This window comes from Lampetra fluviatilis, chromosome 29 (genome assembly GCF_964198595.1).
Source record: "Lampetra fluviatilis chromosome 29, kcLamFluv1.1, whole genome shotgun sequence".
NCBI lineage: Eukaryota > Metazoa > Chordata > Hyperoartia > Petromyzontiformes > Petromyzontidae > Lampetra > Lampetra fluviatilis.
The window spans coordinates 5,346,272-5,358,723 of record NC_136303.1 but is presented as its reverse complement, the minus strand read 5'-3'; the positions used below and the strand labels follow the sequence as shown (position 1 = coordinate 5,358,723).

At 41.8% G+C, this 12,452-nt stretch overlaps 1 protein-coding gene across 2 annotated transcripts in view; it reads right to left on the bottom strand.

Annotated features, from left to right (window-relative positions):
* Positions 1 to 5,342, bottom strand: part of LOC144942968 (D(2) dopamine receptor A-like) — a 43,938-nt gene extending 38,596 nt beyond the window's left edge. For both annotated transcript variants that reach the window (XM_078870037.1, XM_078870035.1), the window contains exon 1: positions 4,785 to 5,342. Coding sequence is in view for 1 of the 2 variants with exons in the window: in XM_078870035.1 (XP_078726161.1) it covers positions 4,785 to 4,816 (32 nt within the window). In the remaining variant the exon portion in view is untranslated. The remainder of the gene's footprint in view (positions 1 to 4,784) is intronic.
* Positions 5,343 to 12,452: the final 7,110 nt, after the last annotated feature.

Sequence of the window (12,452 nt, the reverse complement as noted above, 5' to 3'; positions counted from 1 at the left end):
GAGGCTGTGGACCATGTCAAAACAAGCATGCAGGACAAGCGAACGGTGGAGCACTTTGATGTCTTGTTCGCAAACGCAACTGCTGTGGCAACAAAGTTGGACCTACAACCTATTCAGATGCCTCATATACAAAGCGTTACACTGGTCAGGATGCAGCCCATATCCATCCGGATGCCCAGTCTTTGTACAGAGCCCAATTCGACAATGCCTTGGACACACTGAATACTAAATTCATAAAGAGAGGTTTGATCAAGCTGGATTCCACAAGCTGCAGCAGCTTGAGAATGTGCTGCTACGCGGAGACATGGACAAGGCGGTAGACTAGTATCCTGAATTGAATTCAAGATTACTGCAGGTGCAGCTGGCCATATTTGGGACTAATTACACATTTTAAACGAGCTCAGATGTTGCTAGCGTTATTATGGAAATGTTGCCAGAAGTGAGAGGTCTCTTCAGTCAGGTGGAATCTTTAGTCAGGCTTCTGCTGGTCGTCCCTGCCTCCTCTGTAGAGGCTGAGAGGAGTTTTAGTGCCCTGAGGAGGCTTAAGACATGGCTTAGATCTTCGATGAGTCAGACAAGGCTGAATAATGTGGCCATGTGTCACGTGCACCAGGAGAAACTGGACATACTTGACCTTGAAGGAATATGCCAGTCTTTTATCGGTGTCAACGATAAGCGCAAAAAAAGGCCCTTGGATCCTTTGCTTGAAGAATGGCAAGTCAAAACACTCGTCATTGCCTTGAGAGGAGATGATAGGAGAGGAGAGCAGAGGAAAGGAAAGGAGCAGAAATGACTGCAGAGCAGGGGAGAGGAAAAGAGATGACTGGAGAAGAGAGAAGAATATCGGACCAGAGGAGAGGAGTGAGTGAGTGAGTGAATGGGGAGAGGAGAGGAGTGAGTGAATGAATGAGGCAGAGGAGAGGAGTGAGTGAGTGAGTGAATGGGGAGAGGAGAAGAGAGGAGAGCAGAGCAAACGCTCCTGCTGCCCACCCAAGTTTACTTGTAAATATGTAAATAAAAACAACAATTTGCTAAACCTTTGCCACAATATCTGGACTTGTCTTCATATAACAATGCATAAATTAATGTTTATGTGATTGTGGTTATGGTTGTACTTTATTTTAGTTTCAGTTTCATTTATTAGGTATAGCCCTGTGAGCCATGCGGCTCTTGACTCGGGTGCAACCGCAACAAACAAAAACATAGAACATCTTAAAGTGACTACGCGAATCAATCCCTAATCTCTGCCATTACATACAATGAAACAAGAAAAGGTAAAAAAACAGAGCAATGTAATACAATACACGATTAGACATTATTGTAAAAAAAAATGTCCATCCCATGTATTAGTGATTTTTTTTTTATTTTAGGTAGGAAATTAGTTTTAAAATTTAGATTTTTTTTTTTTCTGGGAGGGGGACCCCCAGACCCCCTGGAAGATTTGGTCTCCCCCAATGTTGACTCCAAGGCTACGGCCTTGGCGTACAGTAATACTGTATTTCCTTTTTTTGTTTGGCCCTTAGTGGGTACGCGTCTCTCCGAATAAACACTTCATTTCCCTTTGTGGGGAGGTGGTTGAAGCTTTTACGTTTTGGACAGTCTTCTGCCCCTCAACGACAACCTCCTTCCCTGCATTACTCAATTTTTCCCATTACCATAAGCCGTCATACAGCCTTACTTGAAGCAACCGCATTGATAACTTTTTACGCATCCAAATCTTCCCCATTCATTCACTCACATGGCGCACGGTCCTCCCTGTAAGCTGACATGCATTGGACAGCGAGGAGAATGTTACAAAGCTAGGCCTCTGATCACCCATTCTGTTACAAGATGGGTGTTACACGTAGTAGTAGTAGGATTAAGGTCATTAATGCCTCCCACGTCTAAGCCTACAGGCTAATTCAGTACAACAATACATTATTTTTCCTCGTGTTGTCTGCTGTGGATTAGAGGCCGCAAAAGGCTTGGGAACGCATTCACGCGGTCTCCCAAACGTTGAAAACGTCGGGAGATTGTTCATCCTGTCGATCTGATAGCGGAGCAAAAAGATGCAGCAGTAAATCAACCAGCGAATTGACTCACAGTGGGGTGAAGAGTGAGTGCTACAGTCTCCTGTAGAAAGGAATTGCACGTCATGGGAGAAATCTCTGGATTTAACAAAAATAAGTCTGTTTCCACAGCTATTTAATGCTAAGCTCCAGTTGCATTGAGTGTCGGAATTTGGAGTAAACTTGCTCAAGTACGGTACCGCAACTGAGATTGACAATTAAAAGTAAAGTTAGGTAGCAAAGGGATGGGTCTCGAGTGGGCAATTTGTCATGGAACAGAAAACCAAGCTGATTGTTAGGCGTTGTTGAAAAAGTTAATGAATCGGAACTTTGATTTCGTAGCGGCACGTATGCAGCTTGTACACTTGAAGTAGCAAGTGGATTTGACCTTTGACCACAGACCACTTCGCTTGATAATGCATTCCCTCAGTACAGCCATTTTGGGATTATTCAGTGTGACAAGTAATTCATTTTAAGACGAGATGTTTGCAATTTGCATGTATTTCAGACAGGGAAAAACATGGTAAAAACGGGTTATTTGACTGGTTTAATTGCGCATTTGACGATGCAATCTGCTCCGTCTGCAACAGAACGGGTGCCACGCTTTTCGCCACTGGACATTCGCGTTGCAACGCGCCAACAAGGGGCGGTGGGGATTGTGCTCATCAAGTAATCTTTGTTCGCATCCCAAAAGAAAATTAACCTTTCGCAAACAGCGGCTCGGGCTTGCGCTGGCAATTGTGCCTCCGGCGTTCGGTGACAAGTGCCGTTTTGGCAAGCTGGCTCTGGCAAGGAGGGGGGGGGGAGGTGGCAAGGAAAAAGCGGATGGCAGACGCGCGGTCGTGAGCCTCTGCGCAGATACGCGCACCACGCACGATTTCTTTCAGATGGTGCTGCCGGCACAAGCTCGGTTGTAGTATCGCACACGTCTCTGCGGGGTCTAAAAAAAGACCAGCGGCTGTCGGGGTAGTGTTTACCGTGTAGGCTGGCTGGGATTGCTCCGTGCGTCGAATGAACACGCATGCAGGCCGGTCATCCAAGCGAGGCAATCAAACGCACCTTGACCGTTGATGATTATAATCGAGATCTCTGCTGTATATATATATTTTTCCGTTCATTTCGCTCAACGGTGTTCTCTGTATTTACGTAACGCCGACGACAAACAAAAATAGCGTTGCTCCGTTCTCATAATTACGTTTATTATCACGATATCACGCGCTGGTATCCACCGCGGCTCGGCATATTTAATTCAAGCCTCTGACATGTGGCGCGCGAGCCACTCTTGAGGCCATCTGTAACGCGTTGTACAGTCGGCAAATCTGTACGAAGCAAGGAAATGGGATTAAAGTACATTCACACCGACAGCATCGGGTGCCGAAATGATACGCTCCCTGCAGGGAAACCGGGTATAGCTTGACGAGACATTAAAACACGGGCAAAGTGAAAGACAATCACAAGCATTCTGCGCCTCCGTCCACGTCATTTGTGCCATCTCTTTCCATCGCTCGTTCCCTAGGCAAACCGCTTTGGTCACCACGGCAACGCTAATGGTATGCTATCTCGTTATTTTGCTTAATTAAATACTTTTTAATTAAGCAGTGCGGATAATTGGATCTGAATAGTCGCTGTTTGGCGCTCGTGGATAAGATGCCCCCACTTTTGGGAAGGAAAAAAAAGAGGAAAGGCCGCTAAGGCAGGCACATTCAATTACCTCGCTGTATAAGGGAATTGTTCTAATTATTACCGGTTCATCAGCAGCACAAAGGCTTTCCTCGTAGCTGGCCGCATTCATTTTAGTCGCCCATCATAATCCCACCGCCGCCGTTTAAATGTGCCAATTGTGCAGCCCCTGCTTTAAAGCGAGCACCCCTTTTGTGTCGTCCCGTTCGTTCACTCTCCGATGCACACCCTCGACGTCTCGCCCACGTTACTTTTGAGCATCGCGACGCGAAAAGGGACAAACGTCGCTTTGAGTCATCCGTTGTTCTTCGCGCTGCCATTCATCAACAGCGATAGCGAAGTGACCAACTTGGCTTTGTGAGTGTTCAACGCCACGCGCAGTTTCTCCGGGCAGTGGGAAAACCAAAAGGCACAGCGAACGGAGAAGAATCTCCCTTGGATGCTGCTGAATTTGCCGATTTCTGTGTCAAAGCAGCACACGCAGTGAGTTCCGGTGTAATTAATGCATTTTAAACTGATAAATAATGCAGTGCTCGGTTATAAATAAGGTACTGTAATATTCATATTTGTGATGGTAATTCGAAATTAATCGCGATTCACGTTTCACTGATGCGCAACGGTGCCACCGACAAATCTTTGTAAAAACGTGCGTGTTGGATGTGGTGAAAATATCTAAAAATGCAGTCCATTACACACACAACAAGGCTGTAAAATCATAGCATTGAAACTCCTGTTTCCCATTCCACAATATTTGCTTGGGTTGGGTTGCGTCCCCCACCCCTCCTTGTCCAGAACTAAACTGCCAGAGGACAACAATGATTGTATTGCGACAAAAAAACACACACAGGCTTTTGCATGTGAATGTAAATAAAAAAAACTTCATCATAGAAACGCAGTATTAAATACATTCGACTTGTGCATAAATACAACAATAGAAAACAATTGCGCGTGAGTGAATTAGTACTAGATGGAGGAAAACAATCGAGAGAACCAAAAAAATCTACACAAAGCCAGAAAGCAAACAACACAAAACGCAGACAACAAACAAAACCTTACCGGCAAAATACTCTCTCAGACGAAGAACGCATCGCGGTTGGGCAAAATGTGCGGTAAATTCCCCGTTCTCTGCAGCTCCGCAAGCATCTATCGGCTCTGTGCTCATAATTACGAGCGGCTTAAAGGGGAGAGGAAGCGCTACCCGGGAGAGAGAGGGAGAGGAGAGCGGTCGAGGGAGAGAGAGAGGAAGGGGAGAGAGGGAGGGGAGAGGGAGAGAGCGATTGTTGTCTTGAGCGTGGGCTGCCCTCTCCTCCCCTTGTCTCTCAGCGACACGGGCTGGCTGCTGCTCCACCGCTAACAAGGCGCTTTGACGCCCTAACCCTATAAGCCTCGCCGTCGCATACCCACCATTGATAATTGGCAATAGGGAAATACCGTGGGTTTTTTTTTAAAAATGCTATCCTGCACGATGAGTAGAGCCGAGGTCGCTATTTGTAGCATTTATTACGCGGTGTTTTCGGTTATTTTCCTCCCCCTTTATTTTGCTGTGCGTCCGCGTCGCCAATGTGTGCCCTCCGCGCCGAGCGACGCATTATCGGACAAGCTGTGCGTGTGGTGTGCCCGTCACATTTGTTTGGTGGGGACGAGGGGGTGTGAGAGAAGGGGGTGGTCACATTTTTTGTTGTGTTTTTATTTATTTATCTTAACCGCCACCATGCAGTTGACAAGCGTCGTGAAATTTTTTTTTGACATTGCTGTGCGCGGCGACTTGGAAGCATTTCTCCCGATCCAGAGTCAAATAATATCACGCGTCGTCTTCGATGCAGTTTTCTTGCAGAATGAAGAGCCTCGAACTTAAGTCGCTCTTCTTGCCTCAGTTTTATCCCATTATTCCCTTGAACGCTTTGCTGTTGTATACTGTACTGTGGTACAAAACTATTATTGTTATAAATAAAAACAATTATTACTTTTATTACAGTGAGAAGATTCAATGAAAACATATTTTCCATAAGGTATTAAGATGACTAAGCAACAATTATAATATTTTTTTCATGGACCTTAGAAAGGTTATCCCTTTATTCCATGACCAACCATTTGCTATAGGAAATTCCGATAATAATTATGATACGTTTATATGATTATAATAATAATAATTCAACTACGCATTTTTGGTAACCGGGGGCATTTACATCATGCAAGCTTAAAAGAAGCAATTCATTTCATTTTTACTCGTGCAGATATGACTGAGCAAGGAAATGTTTGCCTCTTCACAAAAAAACATGCTTTAATCGTCTATTTTGCGCACAGAAAATGTAGTGGTTCTGGCATCTGAATATACAGAAGATTATAAATATGATTTATTTGACAACTTTAAATAACAACCTATTGTTTTTTTGTATGGTACCATTAAATGTAAAAAAATGCTATTTTATATATATATATAGATTTTTGCGCTCATGAATAAATGCATTACTTGCTTAGCTCTCAATATTTTATTCACACCTAATGACTTGGCACTTAATAAACTGACAGATTCAACGGAGAATCAACCACCATTCAACGCAGTGATTTTAAGATAAAAAGTTAAATAAAACCACGCGGTAGAGTCTATTATAATTTTGTGTTACCAAAATGTGCAGCGTTGACAGGTCCTACATGTTCCTGAATAGATTATCGAAACCAGCTCCTATTAGATCGATAAGCTATAAGTAAGCCCGATTGTCTGTTAATTGGTGGTGAGCCAGGCAGTAATTCTTATTTTCCAAGACTATTGCTCTTGCAGTAACAGTGTTTTGCGCTTAAGTCTTTGCGAGTTACCATGGTTGAATGCTAACATCTGTTGGTAATATGAAGTTGTGCGAATAATTATAAGTGCATAAAATGTTCACCAATTGTATCAGTCGGAGAAAGCGAATCTTATTAATCCAAATGCATGCCGCATTTGATCTGATACTGTGAGAATGCATTGTAGGTTTGCTTGAATATGGATAATTGCATATGAATACGTGTAAACTATCGCGTAAGTATTTTAGGGTCATTGTTTCTACATCAAACTCTCAGCATTAAATGTAAAAAAAATGTGTTTTTCAACAGCAGAAATATTGCTGCACCATTTACAGTGTCAGTGCCCATACTTGAGTGACGGGAGCAGAGCGTATGAGTCTTCCTCTGTGTGGTGACTCACACGTGTGCACTCAGAGAAAAGCGTTCCAACATCACATTCTCCACATGAAAAAGAAATTCGACACTTAGGTCTGCACGTGAACTTGATACTCTCATCTCCGAGTGTTCCCAAATAAAGTACTAAACCAAAATCATCGACTCATTGAAAGTAATGTTTACAGTGAGTGTGGACCTTTGCGTGGTGATTTATTGACTTATTTATCCGTTTGACATCGATGATTGCCATTGAGACGGCTAAAATTGCTGCACAGAAGAATCTATCCAGACTGAGTGAACAACCATGAATGTTTCATTTGCCTTCAAGCGTAGATTCCAGATCTGCTGGCTTCAATATCATGATACGAACATTTAAATAACCAGCTCAATATTTTGTTTTAAACGTGTGATGCATAGGCTTTGATATCCGTTTTGAAAAAAAAACAATCGAGCAATCAACTTAAGGTCTGCATACATCGCATCATGCAAATCACCACACATTCTGCATTATAACATTGCCACGTCATATCACAGATGATCTACTGCTTCTACATTTAATCATTTGCATGGTAATTCCCTTTGTAGATGTATCGTTTTTCATATTTTAAGCTGGGAATAAAATCTTGTTTTGTTATCCACCTGAAAAATAGGGTTATAAGATAGATGAATGCCCCCTGAATTTCATAGTGAATGAAAAACATGACCAATGTGTCCCCTTTTGGAAATGTCTCTTACTTTTTGTACACGAGGGTTTTAGCTAATCGATTCCCAACTTGAAAGTAGAATTTATTATGGCTTAGTATGTTTGACTGTCAGCTCAACAAATGGAGAAACTACCAAAGGAATTAAATATTCCCTGAAACATTATCTTTCGTAGAAAAATGTGGGTGTCCATTGTCATAAAACAAATTGTTAACCTCTGCAACGTAAAACAGCAAATTGTGACCCAGAGAAGCATTCAAAACTATAATATCTTTCCTGGAAACCTTGAGCGAACTGGACTGTCACACTTCAAACACCCAGGGGGGAAAGGCAACAAAACTTAATTGACCAACCATAATATGTTGGACTCAGTTTTAGCTACTGCAAAAGGTGTATGTGAATTGCAATACAAATTATGAGTATACAAAGATGTGCACTAAAATATTTTAACTCCAGATTAATATTTTTTGCAATTCGTTTTCTTTTTTTTTATCCACCAGAGTATACTTTGAACTGAATTAACCTGTATAGGGCCAGCTTTGGCCAGTGGGATTCAATTATTGTGTGTCCCACTCCCTTCTCAGCTCTTGTCACTATAACGCTGTGTGCAATGACTCTGATATGTCAGCACATAGTAAACTGCTACATCTGCAAATCGCAGTCCTGTAATTCTATCTGTTCTCCAACTGACAACGTGAACTAATGAGCATCTACAAACCCACAATCAGGTGCTTTATAAACAACAAAAAATAGGTCATTGGAAGGATAAACAAAGAAAAAATCACGGACTCTACATAAATATATGTCATGTTTGCACAGCCTGGGAATATGTGCCACAGTCGCTGTTATCTATATCTCATGATATATCAATCCCAATGATTCTAAATAAGTTAACATTTCAAATATGACAAAATGAGTAATACCACAACCTCGTATAATTAACTAAAAAGCATACCACTCGAAATGTAAATATATTTTCCATATCTGCATGGTTGATAGCACCATTCTGTTTGTTTGTTTGCTTTATTATTTTTAAATATGAGATAGCGGGAAAGATTGGACAATTCCATTTCGCGGCACCCCAACACATTGGACATTGGTGTTGACAGCATGATACTTAGTGTTGTCATGAACATTGTTATGACCGAGGACACAGGGAGAGAGGTGCACGGGTAGCGTTTTCCAGGTGCAGACAGGATGTACACTTAAAGACCCATGCTGGCTTAGGAAAAGATCTATAATCAAGAGGGACAGGAGAGAGGCAGAGGTTTGAGAGGTTATTATTCTTAGATTGAACCAATTGCACTGGCAGTAAAGGATTGATGCTTTTATTGCAACCATAACAAATGGAATCATCCTTTTCTTTAAGGTTTTTTATTACATCAGTGGATCAATTCATGTCTGCAAATCAATTACCGGTTTCGCAAATTGTGGCTTCACATTGCATATACGTAAATGATTAGATACAAGTTATGACCCGTGTAGCACGTTTAATATCATCTTTCATTTAACTTAAATTTCCCTGTTTAAAATTAAACTGTTGATTAGCGCTACAATTTTTCTGTCCGCGTTTTCAGGTGTGTGAGGGTGGGTGGGTTGGGTGGGTGGGATGGGTTGGGGTGGGTGGTGGATTGGGTTGGGGTGGGTGGGTTGGGTTGGGGTGGGTGGGTTGGGTTGGTTGGGTGGGTGGGCTGGGTGGGCTGGGTGGGTTGGGTGGGCTGGGTGGGTTGGGTGGGCTGGGTGGGTTGGGTTGGTTGGGTGGGTTGGGTTGGTTGGGTGGGTTGGGTTGGTTGGGTGGGTTGGGTGGGTTGGGTTGGTTGGGTGGGTTGGGTTGGTTGGGTTGGTTGGGTTGGGTTGGTTGGGTGGGCTGGGTGGGTTGGGCTGGGTTGGGCTGGGTTTAGTGGGTGGATTGGGCTGGGTGGGTGGGTGGTTTGGCGACTGCAGAGATTTCATTGGACTAAGGTATTAATGTTAATCGTGTAAACCTTTTCATACCCAGCAAACCGAGCATCAAACCTAATTAGTTTTGTTATATCTGCAACTCAAAACCACCGTGTAACTTGGCCAGTCCGTAATAAATAATATCAAGGCTACGTACAAGATACTCGGGGGAAAAAACACGATTTAAAAAAAAAAATCTAGTTTTATTGTACCAGGTAAGGCCCACTGAGCTATATTTTAGAAGTGACCTGGCCACAAATGATAGCTCAACGAAGTGGCTCATCATGTGGACATTTATAGCAGCCAAATACTCAAAACGCATGTTACTAAATGTGGGGGGGGGGGGAGAAACCGGAGGACCCGATGAAAAATCCACGCGACCATGAGGAAAACACACAAACTCCAAATATACAGGCGTCAGGGTCGTGATCGAACCCACGACCTCCTGTATATGAGGCGAGGCAGTTAACATCTCGCCACCGTGGCACCCCAAATATATATAATAGTTCTACTAATCACCCCATGGCCTGAATCAAATATTTCCAGAGTTCACTCTGAGGTAAAGCAATAGCCATCAGCATAACCTTACCAGTATGATTCAATGTCATAGGTTTTTTTTTAAGATTAATTCACTACTTGGTAATAAAGTGAACCACAATACTTACCAATCCCCATGTTGCTTTTGTATTTCAGAGGACAATTATTGTACTTAAAACTGTCAACAGTTTTCTAAACAGTATCTAACCCAGCTTGAAGTAGCTATGTAATTTATTTGGATTTCGAATTTTTTGTATTTGTTACATAAATGCAACACTTACCATTTTATATCACAGTACTTTCCTTTTTCTTGCAAAAAAAAATCTCACTGTGCATCGATACACATGGTTAGGATGGTCTTAATATGCCATTCATTCCGTTCTTCATATCACAGTTAACGTGTCAGAGGAAAAATAATTCGGAGAGAATAGAATCGAAATGACACACTTTAGTTTAACAACCCACCGTTTGCACTGCTTCGCAAAGCCTAGGAAAGTACACAAATTTCACACTCCTCACAATTTATTGAATTGGGGTCATGATTCAGTTCAAGAGTACTTTTTATATAGTGGTTCATGTCGGGCCTCTTGGCTGCAGTGTTTATGTAAACCAATTACCAACAATATTTAGAAGCAAAAAATAGTCGATTCTAGTGCCCAACATGCAATGCAATGTATCATGATAATAGTATTACATTTTCTTTTAAATTTTTATATTTATTTGATTCGGAATATTATTAGAATTGTACTGATAATGTCAAGTCAAGAGATGAGATATCGGTGTGGAACTCTTACATAGCAGTGCATCACCACCCCATGTTATAAAATAGCCTGTGGAAGGTGATATCGAACAAATTTTGAGATCCCTTTAAATAGCCTAGTTCATTTTTACTCTGCTGTAGAGATGTCCATGATATGATGGTGACATTTACATATAAAAATGTCAGAGCTTGAATTTAGCCAAATTAAGTGAAAACCTACATTTATGAGTTATTGATTCACCGGGCTGAGACCAATCAATTCACTGCATGTGAGAATGTGTTGCTGACCAGACTCGAATCCAGCATCTTGACCGCTGTGCCTCAAACGTGCTGAGCCTTGATCCACCTGGTTACCTCAAGAAACGAACCTAACTGATGAATTGATGCATCGTTCCATGTGTGAAGGCTCCATCTGTGTCCCTGGGGGTGGGTGTGACACACTCATAATCTCAGCATAATCTACCCAATCTACCCCTCACCCCTTTTCACTAGTGTACAGATCAATGGTTTACGAATGAATAGCATCTCATCCGGCAGCTCACAATCATAATTTTTAAAACACATCGTGGGTGCAATTACTTTAAAGAAAAAAGTATTTGACAACAAAAAACTGTGATCCTGGAAAAGTTGAAGTCGTTATGAAAAGTTACATAAAATGTGGACTACCACTGTATGGGCTGTCTCCCCAGTGCTGATGTATTACTAACAGTGCCTGGTGTGACATTGATACATGGGAGCATTAATTCCATGTGTTCCTAATGTAAAATAAATAAATAATAAGAACCGAAAACATCAATGTGATTTTTCAAACGGTGGAACACAAAAGCTATATACGGATCCCAATCTGGCTTCGTAGAAAGGAATATAAAATGAGGTTTGCACGTTTTTTCCGTAATTTATTTTACAACATCCAGTGGCTTTAGCGTTCTTTTTTTTTAGTTGACAATTTCTCAAATTTGTAAGTGTGGTTTCAAGGTTTTTGCATACCAACTTTAATTGGCAGCTATTTCAATCAACTAACAACCCACGTTCACGCATTTAACACATTTCATTCAGGCGATCTGTGCGGTAATTTGTCTCTATTTATCTTCAAAGTATATTTTTCATGTATGGTATTAATGTCCAAGTGATGTGGAACAAAAACGTGGACAAAAACGCATTTCTGCAGGCATAGTTAGAAGTGAAAATGAGAGCGCAGTCCCATGGCGAGCAGTTATAATGATTCTTGTTGATTGCTAATGGTGCTTGCAAATCCGCCGTGAAAATATTTTAATTACATCGGGAGGAAAAGCCATGCCAGGAAAGAAAAAAAAACATTTGAAGAAAAGCCTTGGTGAGTGCACGTCTTTCATTTGCTCGAGGTATTAATGATGGTCAGAGGGCAACGGAAAAGAGTGGGCATTTCAGCGCATGCATGAAGGTGCATTTAAACGCAGAAATGTCCAGATTTTATCAATGTAATTTTTAAAAAATTATGACGTAAGTTTAATATGCAATAAAGCAAAATGTACTAACAAGCAATCCCATGCAACATTGTATAGTTATAATTAGTTTTTCACGTTGCTGTATGTTGCTTGCAAAGGTCTATCCAGTGTCATAGACACAGCCATCCGTAACTTCACGAGGAT